This window comes from Carassius auratus, chromosome 41 (genome assembly GCF_003368295.1).
Source record: "Carassius auratus strain Wakin chromosome 41, ASM336829v1, whole genome shotgun sequence".
Classification (NCBI taxonomy): domain Eukaryota; kingdom Metazoa; phylum Chordata; class Actinopteri; order Cypriniformes; family Cyprinidae; genus Carassius; species Carassius auratus.
Genome location: NC_039283.1, coordinates 14431658 through 14451046, shown reverse-complemented (window position 1 = coordinate 14451046; position 19389 = coordinate 14431658). Strand labels below are relative to the sequence as shown.

At 35.6% G+C, this 19389-nt stretch overlaps 2 protein-coding genes and 2 long non-coding RNA genes across 7 annotated transcripts; 1 reads left to right on the top strand and 3 right to left on the bottom strand.

Annotated features, from left to right (window-relative positions):
- Positions 1 to 4760: 4760 nt before the first annotated feature.
- On the bottom strand, positions 4761 to 6688 carry LOC113059508 (sorting nexin-10B-like). Its single transcript, XM_026228028.1, is given in 5 exon segments — positions 4761 to 4977; positions 5159 to 5260; positions 6223 to 6321; positions 6412 to 6462; positions 6672 to 6688. Coding segments are annotated over 5 exon segments (486 nt in total).
- Positions 6689 to 7444: 756 nt separating this feature from the next.
- On the bottom strand, positions 7445 to 11209 carry LOC113060165 (chromobox protein homolog 3). 2 transcript variants are annotated; one of them, XM_026229046.1, is made up of 5 exons: positions 10767 to 11209; positions 10226 to 10371; positions 9985 to 10150; positions 9371 to 9519; positions 7445 to 8037 (listed from the first exon to the last, which is right to left on the bottom strand). In XM_026229046.1, exons 2-5 carry the CDS (start codon positions 10363 to 10365, stop codon positions 7920 to 7922), a joined length of 573 nt encoding a protein of 190 aa, XP_026084831.1. In that variant the 5' UTR covers positions 10366 to 10371; positions 10767 to 11209; the 3' UTR covers positions 7445 to 7919. The 2 variants fall into 2 exon arrangements, with proteins under 2 accessions (XP_026084831.1, XP_026084832.1); XM_026229047.1 differs by having other exon boundaries at positions 10241 to 10371.
- On the top strand, positions 10281 to 17918 carry LOC113060167 (uncharacterized). 2 transcript variants are annotated; one of them, XR_003278203.1, is made up of 3 exons: positions 10281 to 10406; positions 16243 to 16374; positions 17783 to 17918. It is a non-coding gene; the product is annotated as an uncharacterized LOC113060167 (long non-coding RNA). The 2 variants fall into 2 exon arrangements; XR_003278204.1 differs by having other exon boundaries at positions 17780 to 17879.
- On the bottom strand, positions 16296 to 19134 carry LOC113060166 (uncharacterized). 2 transcript variants are annotated; one of them, XR_003278201.1, is made up of 3 exons: positions 19013 to 19134; positions 18770 to 18858; positions 16296 to 16380 (listed from the first exon to the last, which is right to left on the bottom strand). It is a non-coding gene; the product is annotated as an uncharacterized LOC113060166 (long non-coding RNA). The 2 variants fall into 2 exon arrangements; XR_003278202.1 differs by lacking the exon at positions 16296 to 16380 and adding an exon at positions 18114 to 18234.
- Positions 19135 to 19389: the final 255 nt, after the last annotated feature.

Sequence of the window (19389 nt, the reverse complement as noted above, 5' to 3'; positions counted from 1 at the left end):
AGGTATCGATTTATGACCATTGATGAATTTTTACCAAAGTATATTGAAGATATTTCATGAAGACCCTAAAGAATCCTACCAACTTGTGGAAAATGGGCATCTCATGTCTGCTTTAACGATGCGTTCACCATAGTTAGTTTCCTAGACATCATGGAAAGTGATATTCCCAGAAAAATCTTTCCAGATAGGAAATAACGGCAGTGTTACAGTGTATCTTCCCTATACCTCGACCTGGTCGCTGCCCTAAGCCCATAATTGACTGGTCTGTATTCAGCAAGAGAAATGTGCTCTCATTTGAATATCAACCATGTCCACATGCTGGCGGCCATGACAGCTTCATTAACGCCCTGTGTGAAAGTGACGGGAGGGGTAATGCATACGGTACACTCATGCCCACTGTGCTTCTGCCTACACACCCACAATTTCTCTCTCTCTCTCTTTCTCTCTCTCTCTTTCTTTCACACACATCTCAGACGACTCGACAAACCCTGTGTGGTTTAATAAGACAGCTTCAGCAGTGTGTCCTCTCAACCCCAATTTGGTGTGCTCCCTGCCGCCCCTCGCTGGTCTATGCTGAGTAGAGGAGGTCCAAAGGTGACTTTACCTGTCATTCATGCAGTCGGGAGCCCTTTGTTTCCCCGATTATGAATTTATAATGAATATCACCCTCACCTCAGGACGACACAGTAATCTAATTAATGTAACAAATGTGTCAGACGTGTTCTAGCTGGAGGCATATGACATTAGCATAGCATAGCTTCCTTTAGCAGTCTGTAGAAGCAGTCTTTAGAGATGGTGTGCATGGCTTAGAGTTCATTAAGTAATGCTTTTTCCAAAGAGGACGAATTTTAGTAAACAATCTGACTTTAAAACAGGTTTATTGTTATAATGGGTCCTACTTTCCACACAATACAATAAAGCAACAAGCTACTAAAGCTATTCCAAAAAGGATGTTAATATGATATTTATGCTAATTAGTCATTGTAGCAATCCAGCATTTTGTTATAACAGGCCTTGTGCTATGTATGTCAAATAAGTAGTATATTGTTGTCACACAATACTTTCATGTTCAGTGAGTACACCGTTGTGAGACAAGAATTGCACTTTTGCATAGTTTTAAAAAGAACACTTATTACAGAAATAAAATGGACACTTAACTGCACGTTAAATTCAGTTAAATGAAAATGTACTATAGTTTACATAATGCAATTAGCTGAACTTTCATCTTTATACGTCATTTAATGATTACTTTGTCTTTGAAGTACTGTATGGTTAAAAAGTGCTGCAAAATTTACTGAAAGAATGTATATTTTTATGCGTTTTAATACTTGCATTTCATGAACTTAAACAAATTTGTAATTACATATTTGTAATGGAGCTGCAATTTTTTAAATCACCTTTAAATATAATATTGAATAAAGTACTTGTGCTAAAAGTTTTTTATTTAGCAACAAAACAAGCATACTTATTTAAAGCTAAAATATATAGATGCTTTAAAATGTATTTAAGGTAAAACCTGTTACATTATGTGCAAGTACAGTTTTAAAAACATATACTTTTAATATTTAAAGTACACTACAAATGCACATTCAAAGCAATTGAGCAACCTTTTCATACAAGAGAAAAATCCCTTGCAAGGCAAGTCAGTACACGGCCATCTTGGAAATGAAATTAGGCTAATTTCATTCATGCAAGTAAACCTCCTATCTAATTAAATGAGAAACAAACAAACAAAAAAAACGTAAAAAGTTGCTTGCAAAACTCCCATTTCAATAAATGATTGGCTCTTTTATTTTGAAGGAGCAGCATTTTTTGCTTGCATGCATCACACAGTGTTAATAGTGTTAGTGCATTTTTGGAAAGGTATTACTTTTTTCATATATTCTACCTGACTCAATTGGCTTTTTTGGTTATATTCTGGTGTCCTTATCTGGTGCTAACATGATTCACAACTGGACTAAACAGCTGAAGGAACTTACAGGAAAACAGATGCTTTAGATGTTACAGTATAATTCATACGTCACCTTTCAGTTGTTCTGACTGGCCTGCTGAATAAATAATACACCTCATGAAGATGTCACAGCAAGGGCCAAGCACGTCATCTCAGAAGGTGGACAGAATGACAGGCCGCTGACATTAACCAACACAGCAGCCTGCACTGGGACTCTGCCTGTCAACATGGTATTGCCCCCATACAACCGTTAGAGTGGCTTGTGTGTTTGACGCATACACACCTCCAGTCTCCAGTATTTGTGTGTCCAGTGGGAGTCTCGGGCCCGGTGCTGCCAGCACTGCTATCAGACAGCTGAGTGTGTGCAGAGCCTATTAAGACGCTCTCCATCGTTAGAGAGACAGCAGCAGCTGGCCGTCAGGGTTCTTAAGGGAGCCGTGGCGAGTGATGTTCAGGGGGCAGGCGATTAGACGAACATTTCAACCTGTTGGGCGACACTGGACATATGAGTCTTAGCCTGCAGTGTGAGAGGTACAAGTAAGACAGGGAGAGACGGGGAAAGGGAATCTCTTTTTATTGAAAGTGTCAGTGTGTGTAATTTTTGTGCCTCTAGGGTCATCAGATAGATGATGGTTGCAATAATGATGATTTCCAAACAGGTTTCCCACCTCAAATTGATGCCATTGGTGTTGCCAGATCTGGCTAAATTAATCCTCAAATAATTAAAGCTGCAGTAGGTAACTTTTGTAAAAATATATTTTTTACAAATTTGTTAAACCTGTCATTATGTCCTGACAGTAGAACACGAGACAGATAATCTGTGAAAAAATCAAGCTCCTCTGGCTCCTCCCAGTGGTCCTATTGCCATTTGCAGAAAATACATCGCTCCCGCTGCCGTAACTTTGTTTGTGTTCAAAATGTAGAAAAATGTATATAATAAGCGAGTACACCATGAATCCATTTTCCAATCCGTGTGTTTAACCTGTCCTGAATCACTAGGGTGCTCCTATAATAAATGTTTATATTCTGACTATTTTAGATTGCTTCGGGGGTACTGCAGCGGAGTAACCCAGTACCTTTGTGATTCTTCATAGACATAAACAGAGAGAAGTAGTTCCGGCTACGATGTTCTTCCGCAAGACGCAAGCAGTTCTGTTTATTAACCGCTAGAGCGTCAAAAGTTACCGACTGCAGCTTTAATGATAATCTAGTAATAATTTCACACATTTAAATAACCCAACAAAAAAATAAATAAAAACATATGTGGGTATTGAAAAACATCAAACACTTCAGACATTTTTGCAAACCTGATTGATTCACGAATGGCTAGTTCTGGTTGTAAACAAATGAGAGAAAACTCTTGACATTGCTAAAATGAAAATGACGAGGTTCTCTCAATGAGAAACGTTTATTTTTTTTTTGTATTGTACATTCATCTAACTTTTTTTTGTTATTACTAAAACATTCAACCGTAACATTTGCATAATATCTGCAAAATGATAAACTTGAATGTTCTCTTAACATTCGTAAAAGCAACAACAATAATGTTTAAACATTTAAAAAAAAAATAAACCTGTACATTTTGAACATTAAGAGAACATTCAAAAATAATGTTTTCTTAACTTAATGGGACCATTACACAGTTGTATTGACTGCTTATATGGTAATCTCTACCGGCTGCTTATATTTTTACTGTCCACATGTGCGTTGAAGAGTAATAGGTTATGCTTTTAACGCTTTTTTATCTAGAACAAAACACTTCTATTCTTCTATATACTTCGATTATGTGATAAATTCTTTTTAAACTGTATCACGGTACTAGGCCTATTGAGCATTATAGTTTCTCCCATTCACTTGATATAATCATTTATATGATTGAATCCTTTATATTTCTCTGACGGTGCCATGCTAACCAGCCACCACACCATGACTCTTTGTTGTGACATAAAATATATGTTTGCTTTGATGATTTCAGATATAATTGAGGTTATTGGATAATGCTCGTGGCCCGTGTTTTAATGGCTATAGCCTGTTTTAAACTGCTTGCTTGTGGCGATACAGTACCTTTATCCTGTTCAGAAATGTCTTGATGATTTGATGTCCCAGTCAAAGCCAGTGAAACTAGTGGGTTATTTGAACGGGGGAAAATACTGCTTGCTTTGAGGGCTTTTTCTCTTTGATGAATATTTATGATTTTGCAGGTATGAGAGAGTCAGTCATGAAAAGCCAGAAGAGCTGTGTCGACATCTACTGGTCATGTCTGGCCTCACACGATTGTTCAATATTTATGAGAAGGTACTATTTGTATGACATCCAGACAATGATCTTTTATGGCTAAGTATGGCAATAAAATTGTTTGTGTAGAGATTATTATTAGGATTTAGCTCTATGAGGTTGGGTTTAAATCACATAATGTCTTAACGCTCTGTATCTGCTTATTAAGATGGGGTTATTGCATTTAAGGGACTTCACACGCAAGCGTAAATCCCCTATTGTAAACCTCTCAGGGCACATCTGTAGTTTTAACAACAAACTGTCTTCCACACAGGCCACGTTATGCTTTTATACATTCATTTGATTTCCATGGAAGACAGTAATGTGTAAACAAATGTGGTTTAAATCATTTATTAGGTTATCTTCATCAATACAGATTTATCAGTACGAGACAAAACAACACAAAATGACAGTAACCTTTTCATGTTTCGTTGACTTTCTCCAAACATGGGCTGAAATCTTCAATGTTGAATATTATCTGCCTCCGCAGTGTCTTTATGCATCAGTTGGCTCCATTTGATTAGCAAATAATCAGTCACTCGGATTCACAGTGCGTATCTTCTTCTTCTTCCATCTTCTCTTCAGACTGAGATTCAATGCGTTTGTTTCCTGAGCCAGAGCTGTGAATGGCCTCCGACACTGTGTAGTGACTTCGGCCTTCAGCACAGGCCTCGATTTTTTTCACACTTAGTTGGGACTAAAGGAAGAGATGTTAGCAGCCGTCCGAAAGCAGCACGGGGCTCTGAACCACCCTTGAGGATGGAAGCATATACAGTACTTGATCACAGAAACCAGAACCATTTCAGTTACTGTATTTTTTAGTTAAGATATGCAGTTCCTGAGATATGTCACATGCTCAAGCTGAATGTGTTCTTTAAGTCATGGTTTTGTGTTTTATTGTAACATGTGATTTAGGCATATTTTGATACTTACTCTTGTACAAATGTCCTCAGCCCTTCCATATGGGCTCCAATCTCTCTGGCATTGTTGAGACTGAAGAATGGGTTTTTTGAAAGAAGCTTGGGTAGATGTGTTCTGCCATTCAGAGAAAACCACAAAAGTCCAGTTATTATTTGTCTTATAGAAAATTACCCAATGACTGAAACTGTAATATGTCTATATGGCAATTAGCAGTATAGTTATTTCTAACTAAAGCTATTAAAAAATTTTTTGTTTATTAAACTAAAGCCGAATAAAATAAAATAGTACCACTTCGGGGACCGATTCTCACTTTCTTATTAGCATGCATATTGCTCCAGCTAGTAAGCATATTGGTTGTTTATTAATACTTATAAAGTGCATTATAATGCCTGTATCTCATGATCCTTCGAGATATAGGCATTAATAATTTGTAGTAGTAATTACGAGCTTATTGAAGCAAATGTCATAGTATTTAGTTAATATTGAGAATTGGTCCCCAAACAAAAGTGTGACCAATAAAGGGATAAAAAAATATTAGATGAAAACCTGAAATGAAGTTTAAGTATCAAAATTACGACAAAACGACTAGAATAAAATTATTCAAATGAAACAAAAAAATTACAATTTAATTAATATTTATAAATACTAAAATAGTATATAAAACTAAAACAACCCTGTTAAATAATAATAAGTACCTATTTGTATTTATTTTAGCTGGGATACAAATTGGGTCAATGCTGTGATGCTCATATTCATTTATTTTAAAAAAAAATGTTATTCACACATGTACAATGACTTCAGTAAACCTTCTGTGATGATCTTGATAAATTTGGGTCAAAAAATCGAAATACAAAATACAAAAATGTCAGGGTGATATGACTGTCCAGATATTATAATGCATAAGGAAGAATATCAATGACATTGATATACAGAAGGTTAATGTCTAAGAACCTGGCACATTTTAAATTAGATTTTCAATTTTCATGAATACGTTTTACATCATTGACCCTATTACAAACCGTAAACTATCAGTGCACAATTACTGAAGTGAATAACAAGATGCAATGGCTACATACATGAGCATGGCATTTTCCTGTAGCATTTTTCTTATCCAAACAAATTCACTGTACCTCCACCGCACACAGGAACTCTTCTTAGTGAAGGCCAAACTGTTTCTCTGATTGAATATGAAATACAAAGAACGGTCAGGACGTTTCTGCCCTCAGTTTTGACCACTTTGCATATATCACATGTTCTGATTGGACTTACATATACACATTTCATAATCCATGTAGGCATGCCAGAAATCCTCTTTCCTGCATAAGTCCAAGAATGTGGGGAAAAGACCTAATGCATTCACTCACAGGCTCTCGTTAGCCAGTGATACAGTACTCAGAGGTTTAAAAAACGAGAAGAATAAAAAGGAAGTATTTTCATGAGACATTGGTCTTGTTGACCAACTGGGGCTGATTCATTAGAACTGTAGACTGGGGAAAAACATCCGAGCTCATTTTGTGTCTCTGACTGATAGCGCTGCTTCATTTTTACCAGCCGCCAGAGCACGGTCATAAAAATAAAAGCAGCAAGAAAAAATGGGTGCCATAATCAGAACACCCGCATGTTTGAAACCACTAGCCGTACTTCAACAGTTATTAATGTACAGCTTTTCAAACCTCTTGATATTACATTACAGATAGCTTACAGGGTTATTATATTTACCAAAAAATGAAAACCATAAAAAAAAAAACACATGTTCATTACTTGAAATAAAATAAATGTTTACTGAAATGTTTACCGCCTAAACCTAAAATGAATTTAAAAAGAACAAAAAAGATATTAAAATGAATTTTAAATATTCTAACATAAATGAAATAAAACTCTAATTCTAAATTAATAATGATTGTTTATTATAAAATTCAATTATGACCAAATTTGTCATTTTAAATAAAAATCTACTAAGAAAAGGTTGCTTCATCCATTTCTACACTCTAATGTACTAAAGGTACAGTAATTACATTTATTTGATTTAAAACACTTTTTTATAAAGAACTGCAATTTAGCATACTGTAAGAATGACTCCTGAGGCAATAATATGTTTATTAAAACATTATTACATTTATTAACAGTGATCTTTAGGAACCAAGAAACCAGACGATCGAAACTTCAGGGTAAAGGCCTTAATCATAAAACCTCAAAACATCAGTGGCCTATTTACACTACTGCTAAGAAAGTGATACTGACCTGCCACAAAAGTGCTGATGTTCACAAAAACATGACTGTGTAGGCTACCTTCTAGAATTAGTTTTGTGCGAATCTACAGATTTATTCCTGCATGAGCCACATACAGATCACAGGATCCATCACAGTATAACTTAAGTAATTGTGTAATCAGGGGGTTAATATAACGGAAAGTAATCTACACATCAAACAGTCCCTCTCAAGCAGGGATTGTACCATCTGTCATCATCTCCTATGTGTAATATATCACAGTTCAGATCATAGTAACAAAGATGACAGAATGATCACAAATTAACTTTCACACAACAGACCGAGAGATACAACAACATCTGATTAATAACCACTTATGTGGATTTGTATAAACAGCTCTAATACTCCAGTCACATTTCTACATGTTAGTGTGTTGGGAAGAGCTTTACACTGGAGTGTGGAGTTGAATACACACTACATCAAACAGTAAACTTATGCCACAGTGTTTGTGTATGTTTAAAGCTGCCAGGAGGTACAGTAGTATCCACTGCTACATATTTCTCTCTCACTGCTCGTCTTCTCCATGCCAGGTCAGCTTGTCCTCGTAAAAGCGAATTACCATCTCGGGCCACCTTTTACTGGTCTCCCCGGCTGACAGTAAAGCTACCTCGTCTGTGTTTTTCCTGAGATGAAATAAAGAAATAATGAGCAGTCCTAATGGACAAATACAGAAAATTAAAAGCACATAATCACCGGCTGCAGTGGTGGTTTAGTGGCAACAGCATTGTAAACTATCTCTTGGTTGCTTTTGATCTTTCTATCCATTTAGGAGTTGGAAAAAAAAAGCATAAACATGAAAGGAAAGGAATGCTATGGCACATGTATTAAAACAGTATTGTTAGTTAACTAATACATATTATTTTAAGTAAATCGAATTGAAACGCAATTATATATATGGTCACACTTTATTTTAGGGTCCAATTCTCACTATTAACTAACCATTAACTATGACTATTGCCTCAATTAACTCCTTATTTGCTGCTTATTAATAGTTTATAAGGTAGTTGTTAAGTTTACGGAATTGGGTAGGATTATGGATGTCATGCATTATATGTACTTTATAAGAACTAATAAACAGCCAATATGTTAATAATAGGCATGCTAATAAGCAACTACTTATTAGTGTGAATTGAGATTATATATATTGAGATTATATATATATATATATATATATATATATATATATATATATATACACACATACATAAATTAAGTACACATTTTTTCAATAAAACCAAAAATCAAGAAAAGAAAAAACACATAATAATAATAATAATAATAATAATAATAATAATAATAATAATAATAATAATAATAATAATAATATTTATTATTAATAATAAATAAATTAAGATATAAAAAATAAAAACTAATTTGAGATTCTATCATAGTTTATATTATTTGTATTATTATTATTTTTTTCATATTAGTTTTAGTTTTCATATCAAGTTTTAGTAACTGTTGTTTTTTGGTCTTTTTTTAATTAGGTATTTTATTTATTAGTCTACATTGTTGTTGTTTTTTTCAGTTGTAGTTATTTTGCTACATCATGATAAACTAAAGGATAAAGCCATACGTTGTTTTGGCAACTAAACTACTAAATATTTTATTTCAGTTATTATTTTATTTCAAGTCAAGAAAATTATGTTTTTCTTGTTTTGGTTTACTATAACCCCCATACTGTGGAAATTTCAGAACCTGACAATAATGTGCTTTTGCTATTCTTAGCTCACCAGTTCAATGTAATGTGACAAATGTCAATGTTCAATGTAAAAGCTAAATTAACAATTAGGTGTGTATCAATCCATGATCAATGCATGATCTGAAAAAGGAAAAAAAATCCTATGCATTGATCACAGAATTTATTAATAAAGATTATCATTACTGCATTCAAGCTATACAAAGCAGTGTAAAATAACAAGAATCTCCTCATATGGTCCAGTGTAGAAATATTACCACTTGATGAGGAACATGAGCTCTCCTTGTTGGTCTGTGCATCCGATGATGCAGTTTGGTTCAGGATTGCCTGACTGATCTACTGGGATCTCAGCGTTGTGATCATTAACCTCTTCATTACCCATCTTAATGAGCTCCTCCTGGTGTGCCTGCATGAATTCCAGACAGACATGCACCTAAACTATCATAAAGCCTGACAAGAGGACTAAATTATATATCACACAGCAAGAGCGATACACCTGAAGTTTTTGGAGAGGGTGTAAACGACTAAAACTCTGCACCAATGGGGTTCAATCCTGCTCCTGGAGGACCGGCTTTCTGTAGAGTTTATCTCCACCTTCTCCAACAAACCTGAAGACCTTGATTAGCTGGTTTAGGAGTGTCTAATTATGGCTAAACTCTGTGGAAACTGGTCTAGCAGAAGCAGATTGCACCCCACTGCGCTATACAATACACTGACAGTTATTAATATTATGACAAGTATTTGGTAGTTTGTAACTTAACATAATTCAGTTTATTAATGCATATTTGGGGTATAAAAAGATTATTTAAAATCACTGTAGTGCAGTAATAGTACTGTAGCAGTTATATGAACAGTATATAAAGACACTTACCATATCGGCATCCAGTTGAGTTAACTCTTGCTTAGGCTGGACCTCATGGTCTAGGGACTGACACCCCTCTTGTTCTGTCTCTCCTGAGACAGTGAGGTTTCTGAGAAACTCCTCTATCAGCTCGGGACAGTCCAGGTTGTCCTCTGGCTCCCAGGTATTCTCTGCACTGTGAGAAGCACGACATATGCTGGTGCATATTAAAAACATAAACACACAGACAACATTTGCTCCAGAAGCTCACTCTGTGAAGCCTTTCCATTTGAGATAGTATTCAACTTTTCCACCGGTGACTCTTCGGCGGATGATTTTCTCCACTGCAAACTCTTGGACAACCGTCGTCTCTTCTGCCTTCCTGTTCTTCACATTCTGCTTTTTCCTCATGACCTCCTATAACAACACTGCATTTAATAATGTTTTCAAAGGTACAGTATATTTCACAGTATATTATGAAGCATTTATGTTATGTTTAGAAGACATATAATAATGTTAGTTTACATTAGACGTGTTTACAAATGTTAAATTGCGAGAATGTTTGTATGAAGGGACTTTGTAAGGAAACTATAGTCAGTGCAAGGATTTATAGTCTTTGATTTCACATTGTATAAAATATTATGCATTGGAAAAAAAAAACGTTCTACACTGAATTATGCATTCCGTTTCATTTCCAACGAACTAAACTTTCTCAGTCACGGATTGAGCAGGCTAACGTTATGAATGGTTGTTGTATTAAATGCTATTCTTTCTACGCCACTGATGTGAATTTGATAAGTGCGCGTGCCCACCTGCCGATGCCTCACGCGCTATTCTTTATTCCCACTGCTGCTGTACAAATGTGCATCCACACGGACGATCACAACAGTTCAGTAATCCTGCATCGCTCACTATGTAGCTTTCGCGATCACCACTTTAGTGTTGTGTTTACATAACTTTTCATGAATGAGTCAAATTAAACATGGCCGTTTGGGAGAAGGGTAGGAAGTGGTTTCAAAGGGAAGAGGTCAGTTCAGGAAAGCCGGAGGAGGAATCCTTAAAGGCGCATCCCGAGAGCAAGACATGGCTGAATCTCTCGGCGCACACAGACGCGTTTAGCACACAACGCGTTCGGAAGGGTTATAGGATAGTTAACAATTTGTTACTTGTAATAATTTGCACTCACGTTGGCAACCTTCGCGGTTTTTGACGGCAGCTTTTTGTAAGTAAATAAAATAAAATAAAACAACAAAAAAACAACAACAATGATTTATATTATATAGAAACTTCGGTTTAGGAAATATAGCCTGGAAAAATTCGATGTTACAGGTGTAATACCGTCGAAGGACACCGGGGTGCGCGTGCATCTGCTGGATTACCCACAGCTCGAGTTCAGGGATCCAGGTTTTTCAGCGTCAAATGTTGGTAGACACATTAAATAAGTCTTAAATTATTTTTAGTTTCGAATTAAAAAAAATACTTTTAGGCCAGACGTATATTTTGTGTGTTTTTTATGGTGCATTTAATTATTATCATTACTATTAATCATCATCATCATTTAAATTATATACACCGTGTTTAGATTAAGCTCTAATAGTTGCCTAAATTACGATAAGGAGTATTAACGCGGATAATTGGACCCGTGTTTTAAGGATGATGGACAAACCAGTTCTATCATATCATTCATTAATTCATTTTGTTTGTTTATTTATGTTGATTTGTTTTTATTATGTTTGTATTTATGTTTGATTTTTTTTATTATTTAATAAAAAAATATATCACAGAGCTATTTACGGCCTTTTATTGCGTTAAATGACTAAATATGCTTTTATACACAATGCATTAAAAATAATAGATTTTGTAATGATGCTAATATTCTTTGAAGAAAGCATCTAAACGTCTCTTGCACAGGTTAGTTAAGCAGGTTTACAGTGGTTGTAACACGGAGCTCTTTCCTTTAGGACGCTTCAATGTAACTGACCATTGGTTTCGATGTAGAACCGAAGCTCCTTCCATTTTGGAATTGATTGACAGTATTTCAGCTTCCAATCAGAGAGGTGTTTGAATCGGATTGGTTCAGTTGTTCATCCAGTTGCATTACAGATACAAAAAAAAAAAATCAAGACATATTTGGTGTATTACCAATTTAAAGTTCTCCTTATAATAGTTCTGTTTATTTTACGTTCATTACTTTTACATTTACTTGCTTAATATTTAATCTATCAAAATGAAGACATAAAATCCAGACTTTTTAAACCTTTCCCTTTCACTTCTATCTTCTACAGTGCGTCCACATGGGGTCGCTGTAATCCAGTCATAACTCTTCTCTCTTCGCCATTTGCGTTAGTTTTGTTCCTCATAAAGTTGAATTTTTACGATAGCTAGTAAAATGTTTCATTACATTTGTTGCAGCACATTTAACTTTTGCTAAGTTTACTTTATTTACTTTCAAACTTCTTTATTAACTCTATAACTCCTTTTGACATTCTGGGCAATTCAGACCCGACTTTTTTTGTTGTTGTTGCACAATTATTATTATTATTATTTTAAAGCCTAGAATTTTGCACTGCACTTAAATGCATTTTATAATATACTGCGTGTTATGTAAACCATGCTATGTTACATTTTCAATTTGTTGTATAGTTGGAGTATATATATGCATGCTGATTGATATGTAAAAATATTGTATTGTTTATTCATTCAGAATACAGAATACATCCCTGAATCATCTGCATATAATGCAGATTTATTTATTATTTATTTATTTTTTTTAAAACAAAAACTATCCTCTTTGCACATTCCCTGTGTAGGAGGAGCTCAGTTATTCAGTTTTAGGGCTCGGGTCCATAATGGTTGACAGATGGACTATAGAATGAGAGTTCTGTAGTGCTCCAGTGAAATCACAGGTTACAGGTACGCTCATGCCGGCCATGTCAGACATGTTGTTTTTTTTTGTGGCTTGTCAACCCCATGAACCCTGAACAGATTAGTTTGAGTTCAATTGAATGAAAATGTTCTGTGGATCTTAACTCATTGAACAATTTGTGATAGGGTCAGCTGATTTACACCAAAGAATCTGAACAGATGACAATAAATACGATCACTTCATCCGTGCATCTCAGAGCTGACACTGACCTGATTTTCGATCATTAATAGAAATTTATAGGGAATAATTTTCCCCTACCAGAATATTCTTGGTAATTTTTATACTTTATTCTTGACACTGGAACTGAAGCTTATTTTACTAAAATACATTTTCAAAAAAGATAGCTATTAAATGTAATTATATATATATATATATATATATATATATATATATTTATATATATATATATATATATATATATATATATATATATATATATATTTACACTGAAAAAAAGCAAATTTTACCTTATTTTAATAAATAATATTATTGATTATTGATAATATTACTTATTATTCATTCACTCCTACTTGATTCACAAAATATTTTTTTTTCTTTAAAGTTAAAGTTTTCTCTTTAATTCCACAATTTATAACTGAAATGTGAACCTGATGGACAAATAGAAGAATTTTTTTTAAAGGTTAACATGATTTGTATTTATTTGTTATATATATTGTAAATCTTTATGAACCACCTTTAAATTAAATTACTTAAATTATTTATTTTTCTTAACACAGGAATAACGAATTTATTTAAACAAATATTATTATTGTTATTATTTATTATAAATGATAACAATAACCTAATTGACCTAATTGACAAACGGGAGCAAATATTTACAGTTTTTAAAAGTTAATTCAGATTTTTTTTTTTTATATAAACCACTATACAGTAGGAACCACCTTAAAATTAACTAAAAAAAATCTTAACACAGGAATAAAGCATCTTTCATTTTATTATTTGAAAAAATATTATTGTTATTACTTACTGTTGGCTCACACCAACTTTGGCTTATATCCATTCTATCTAGTTACTTTATATACTTATTTTTATTTTATCAATTTTTTTTGTGGTTGAAAGAGCCTTGAATTCAGCTCTTCATTGCGAACTCACTATTGTGGATGTGATTCAACCTCAACACGTCTGATTCCACCACGGATCAATCAGAGAATCAAGTGAGCCGGGGAATCTCACTGAAAGCGCCTCGCAGTTTTTCCCAGCAGTGTGTTTGTCAGAACTGTTGGCTCAGTTTGTTTTACCGGGTAAATCTCGCTCACCCATCACACTCTGCCTTACCTTATCAGCACTCAGATCACTGTTATCAGCAAAGTGTCGGTTACACTCAGAGCAGTCATCTGTCATTCTCCTTCTTTTGCTTTGAAAAGCCCAACCTGACACCGGCTGACAGCCTCTGTTGTTCCCCAACTAGAGGGACACGGGCGATTGTTCAGAGAACTAGACACGACATACTGGGCGGCAATATGGCGGACGGCTGGGCCCCCTCATCAGCCGGCTCTCAGCACCTCCGTCAATACTCGAAACCTAACTGAGTATCAGATTCACAGGCCCATATTCAAGCAATCTGATGATTTGGGTAAGGGACTGGGGAAGGGGAAACTGACATTTTGCTGGGGGAGAGAAGGAGGAGTTGAGGAAAGACCACGTGGGTAACCTTTCATAGAGCTGTCCTCTGGTGCCAAAACACCCTGGAATAACATTCTCCCTCTTGCTCCATTTCACAGTCTTGAGTAAGTGCTAAACCAGTGCCAAAACACGTGTGAATGTTTTTGTTTTAGTAGTTTGATGAAAGGGATAGTGCACCCACAATTCTGTCGTTTACTCACATTTGTGTCACTCCAAACCAGTTTTTCTGTTTTTTAAGAAAAATAAAAGATATTTAGACGAATGTTGGTAACTGAACAGTTTCGGTTCCCATTGACTTCTATTGCATAGGCCAAAAAAACAAAAAAAACAAACAAAAAGAAACAATCGCAGTCAATGGGAACTGAAACTGTTTGATTGCCCGCATCCTTCAAAATATCTTCTTTTGTGTCCAGTGGAAGGGGGGGGGGGCGGTTGGCAGTTGCCTCACTTTGATGTCTTTCTCTCTCGATCCTTCGTTCCTTAACATGTCGTGTGTGTGTGTGTGTGTGTGTGTGACATATAACATGTTTAGGAGAAAGTGAGCAGACGTCCTGTGTGTGACAGGGATCACTTTCAGCAGTGCTCTACACTCATTTCCCTTCTCCAGCCCACACACAATCCTTTCATTCACTCTAATTGAGACTGAACACTGTGTGTGTGTGTGTGCTCTTGTTTTTGTGACATATCAGGACACAACTCTGTATAATGACATGGGTATGAAACAGGCATTACAAGGAGAGGGCGACTTATGAGGACATAACCCATGTCCCCGTTTTTCAAAACGCTTATAAATCATACAGAATGAGTTTTTTTTTTTTTTTTGAGAAAGTAAAAATGCACAAAGTTCCCTCTGATGGTTAGGGTTAGGTGTAGGGTTGGTAAAGGGCCATAGAATATACAGTTTCTACAGTATAAAAACCATTACGCCTATGGGATGTCCCCACTTTTCACAAAAACAAACGTGTGTGTGTGTGTGTGTGTGTGTGTGTGTGTGTGTGTGTGTGGATGTTTCTATAGCAAAAATGAAAAGATTCAGTTGTTGGTTCCAGTTTAGATTAAGTTTATTTCTCACCAGAGATCAGGAAAGAAAAAGGCTAAGACACAATAGTAAACACAAACAACTAATTGGAACTGTGTCAAATTAACGCCTCCCATATGTTTTCTTGTGTATGTCATGTGTCCAGTCAACCTCTGTATTTTGGCACAAATGTATCCGGCACGTGGTAGGAGTTTGCCAAAACAAGCAGATGTCAACATGGAGAGTTTGCGTAACATGACTTCATCTTTGAAAACCATGAACAAATCTATGCAAAAGTAAAAACAGGTGTATAATAAATACAGGTACATTTGCAAGTGTTTCATGATTTGAATGTTATCGATGGCCATGATGAAATCATCAAAATTCCAAATGCTCACAATAACGTTATCTGTGCATTTATAAAATAATCAGTTTTTCTAACCCAGTTCATGTTATTTTATATATTTATTTATTACTTATTACATTTTTGATCTGAAGACTTTTGCATTATAGACAATATTGGCACTATATTGTCCAATGTAAAATTTGTTTGGTAATGTACTAAAGAGACAGCTTAATACTTTTAATTCAGCAAGGATGCATTAAATTTGTTAAAATTTGTTAGTAGACATGTATAATGTTAAAACAAAGATTTCTGTTTCAAATAAATAATTAATTTTGAACTTTCTATTCATTAAAGAATGCTGAAGAAAAACTACAGAGCAGATCCATGGCTCTCTGGAAGCTGGATACTGCTGTCCTGACACAGGCCAGACCCTCAGTCAACTCTCAGACCCCTCTCTTAAGCACCTCAGATTCTTCCATCCTTCAGGTAATGCTGAATAGAATAAGATTTGGGAGAAACAAAGTAGTTATTGTCCAAGGGCACCTATTACGTTTTCTCCAAGAGCTCTTTAAAAGCCTGTGATTACTTTTTCGGCTCTGCTCTGCTTTTGAAACCAAAATCTGGCAGCAGTGGTTTGAGCCGTGTGTAACACAGTCCAGCAGGCGGCATGTTGACCTGTGACTCTGACAGGATATGCCATGAGAGGTAACAAGAGCGGTAGATATGCCTCAGGCCACTGAAAGCCTGAGCTCTCTCATGCATTATTCAAAGCTCTGCCTCAGGGGACAGCAGCACTAATGGTCTCCATGAGAATGCACTTGATAGCAGGACTGTGGTCAGTTCATTTAGCATCACGGCACCTCTGGCATCCAGCATCATGACAACATACACGGCTCGGACTACTGCCTGCATTCAAAGAGTTTAAGTTTAAGTAAGCGTTAGCTGTGAGAATCATGAGTAAAGAGCAGTATACTGTATCATCGTGAAGTACATACCTTTAAGTAAAAAAATTTATAAATAAAACATGACAATATATAAAAAAAAAGTATGCATTTTCTGCTCTCTTGATATTGTACAATAATATTGTTTTTGAAAGACTGACTACTTTTCAAATAGTTAATACTAGTTATATACCGATACAATGTTAATAATGACCAAGATAATATATAGGTGTTTCATATATATATATATATATATATATATATATATATATATATATATATATATATATATATATATATATATATATATATATATATATATATATATATATATATATATATATGAAACACCAATATAAGCCAAACACTCCTTTGAAAGCCAAACAATTTACTCATTTGAACTTTTCAAAACTAATTAAGATTGTGTTACTATTTTATGCACATTTAATATATATATATATATATATATATGTATGTATGTGTGTGTGTGTGTGTGTGTGTGTGTGTGTGTGCGTGTAATATTGTTTTTATCAATGTTATGTGTCATGTTATCAATGTCATGTGCAATGTTAATAACAATATTATTATTATTATTATTTTCATTTCATTTTTGAATCAAACCCATATAAACACTTTAGTTTTGGCAAGTAAATAGTATATAGTAAACCGTTTATTATTATTATTATTATTATTATTATTATTATTATTATTATTATTAGACTGCACAGTGCCAGATCTGTATAAATCTGTATAAAGCCTTACATGCAGTAACTGAGGTTTTATACTTTTATATTTATGGCTTTTAATGCCAGTAGCCATCAGACTAAGCTATCATTTCAGACAGCTTTTCGAGTTTTGAGGAATCATATTATTTGTCGATGTTTCTTTAGTGTGTGTGGGTGATTTCAGTGTGTGGGCTGGAAAGCGGTGACTCCTCCGTCTCACTCCAGCAGGTGTTGATCTCACGGCAGGCCCCTGACAGGAAGTTTCCGCAGCCCTCCACCAAACCCATTGGAGTGCACATCAGCCTGACGGACGGATGAATGACACCAATGAAAATGGAGCGCTATCCTCCGGGGCTAACCCGCTCAGGAAGAGTGACAGGGTGCAGGCGGGAGAATAGACCGCCTTTGAACCTGAAAAAAACTCTTTTTCCTCCCTTTCTCAACTCTTTTCTTCGCCTTTTCTCTTCTTCAAGGTGCAAATCCCCCCAAACTCTGGCCGATCCTTTCTTTTCTCTGTGGTGGTGTTTTGTTTCGACTGGCTAAGGGTTGTGTGTGTGGTGGGCAGTGCGGGGTGTGAGGCGTGTTAAATGCTCCCCTTTCAGAAGCAGAATGTGTCAGTCAGCTCACAGGCCCTGTTTTGTTTGGAGCTGTCAACCCTTCTGGAAGAGGGAGAGGAAAAACTGGAGGAGTGAAGAGGGAGAGAGAGAAATCAGAGGGCGAGCGGAGAGGGACATGTGGGTGTATGGAGAGAGGCAGCTGGGAGAGCCTGACCTCACCTCAAGAGCGAAGGGTCACTGGCAGGACACTCACAACTATTCCACAAAGCTGAAATGAGTTATTGAATTCACAGCCCATAGTAGAATAACTCATACAAAGTTCAGCTAGAAGAGCGAGTTATATACAAACTATAGTAGCATAAAAGAGTTTTGTAAAAAAGAAATGGTATTTCTGTTTTGGTTTATGAAGGTTTCAATGTCAAAAATACATTTCATTGAATTCACTGCTTACAACATGTATTTAATATACATTTAATATATATTGCCATATGGTTCGGTATATAGCACACTGGACCATCTGTCATCTGGAGCACTTTTTCTCTGGAGCACTTTTTCTTTACAGAGTGTAAAATATGTGTATAAATGCTTAGTTTTCTTCATAGTCTTGTGAAGAACATTCCAGTTCATCAACCAAAAATCAGGTTTTCTGGATACTCACCTCATCCGCCATTGGATGACCAAACAGCAAGTCCCGCCCCAAACTGATGCCATTGGTTGAGCCAGTGTTCCCATATCAGGAAAGTGATGCTTAAGCAAACAAAGAAAATGTTTTATAGCAACACAGATGCACACAGTGTTTACATTTTGTTTACATGTTTATGGTTGTCTGCTGGAATAGAAGAAAGCATTTTATCCAACAAAAAAAGTAAGTAACTTTAAGATAGCATTTACACTTCCATACTCTGTTCTAATGCCTTTGTTGGATTCAGCAGAGTTAGCAAGATGGCACATTCTCATCAGATTGTTTGTTTTGTGTTGACTTTCTTTTGTACCGGGACCTCCTCCACTCTGGTTGGAGAGTTTCCCTTAAAGGCTGCCAATCACAGTCAGGAGAATGAAGGATCACTGACAGATAAGAGGAACAGGGTGGAAGGTGAGGGTCAGGCGAGTAACAGAGGACAGTGACAGAGAACGAGAAAAGCAAGGCTATCAAAAACTAAAAACCTCTGGATTCCACCAGTCCATGTCTTATTTTTCATCGCTGTGTCCACAGTGGTTTTAAAGAGAGGATCAGAGGAGAGTGTTTGCTGACAGACCCACTCTCATTGGGAGAGGGAC

What these genes read in the sequence shown, in the direction of transcription:
- LOC113060165 (XM_026229046.1), bottom strand. Translation starts at nt 10,365, where the DNA reads ATGAGGAAAAAGCAGAATGTGAAGAACAGGAAGGCAGAAGAGACGACG. An exon ending in AAATGGAAAGGCTTCACAGA is followed by an intron (nt 10,151 to 10,225) that starts GTGAGCTTCTGG and finishes TGCTTCTCACAG; the next exon opens with TGCAGAGAATACCTGGGAGC. An exon ending in CTCATGTTCCTCATCAAGTG is followed by an intron (nt 8,038 to 9,370) that starts GTAATATTTCTA and finishes ATTTCATCTCAG; the next exon opens with GAAAAACACAGACGAGGTAG.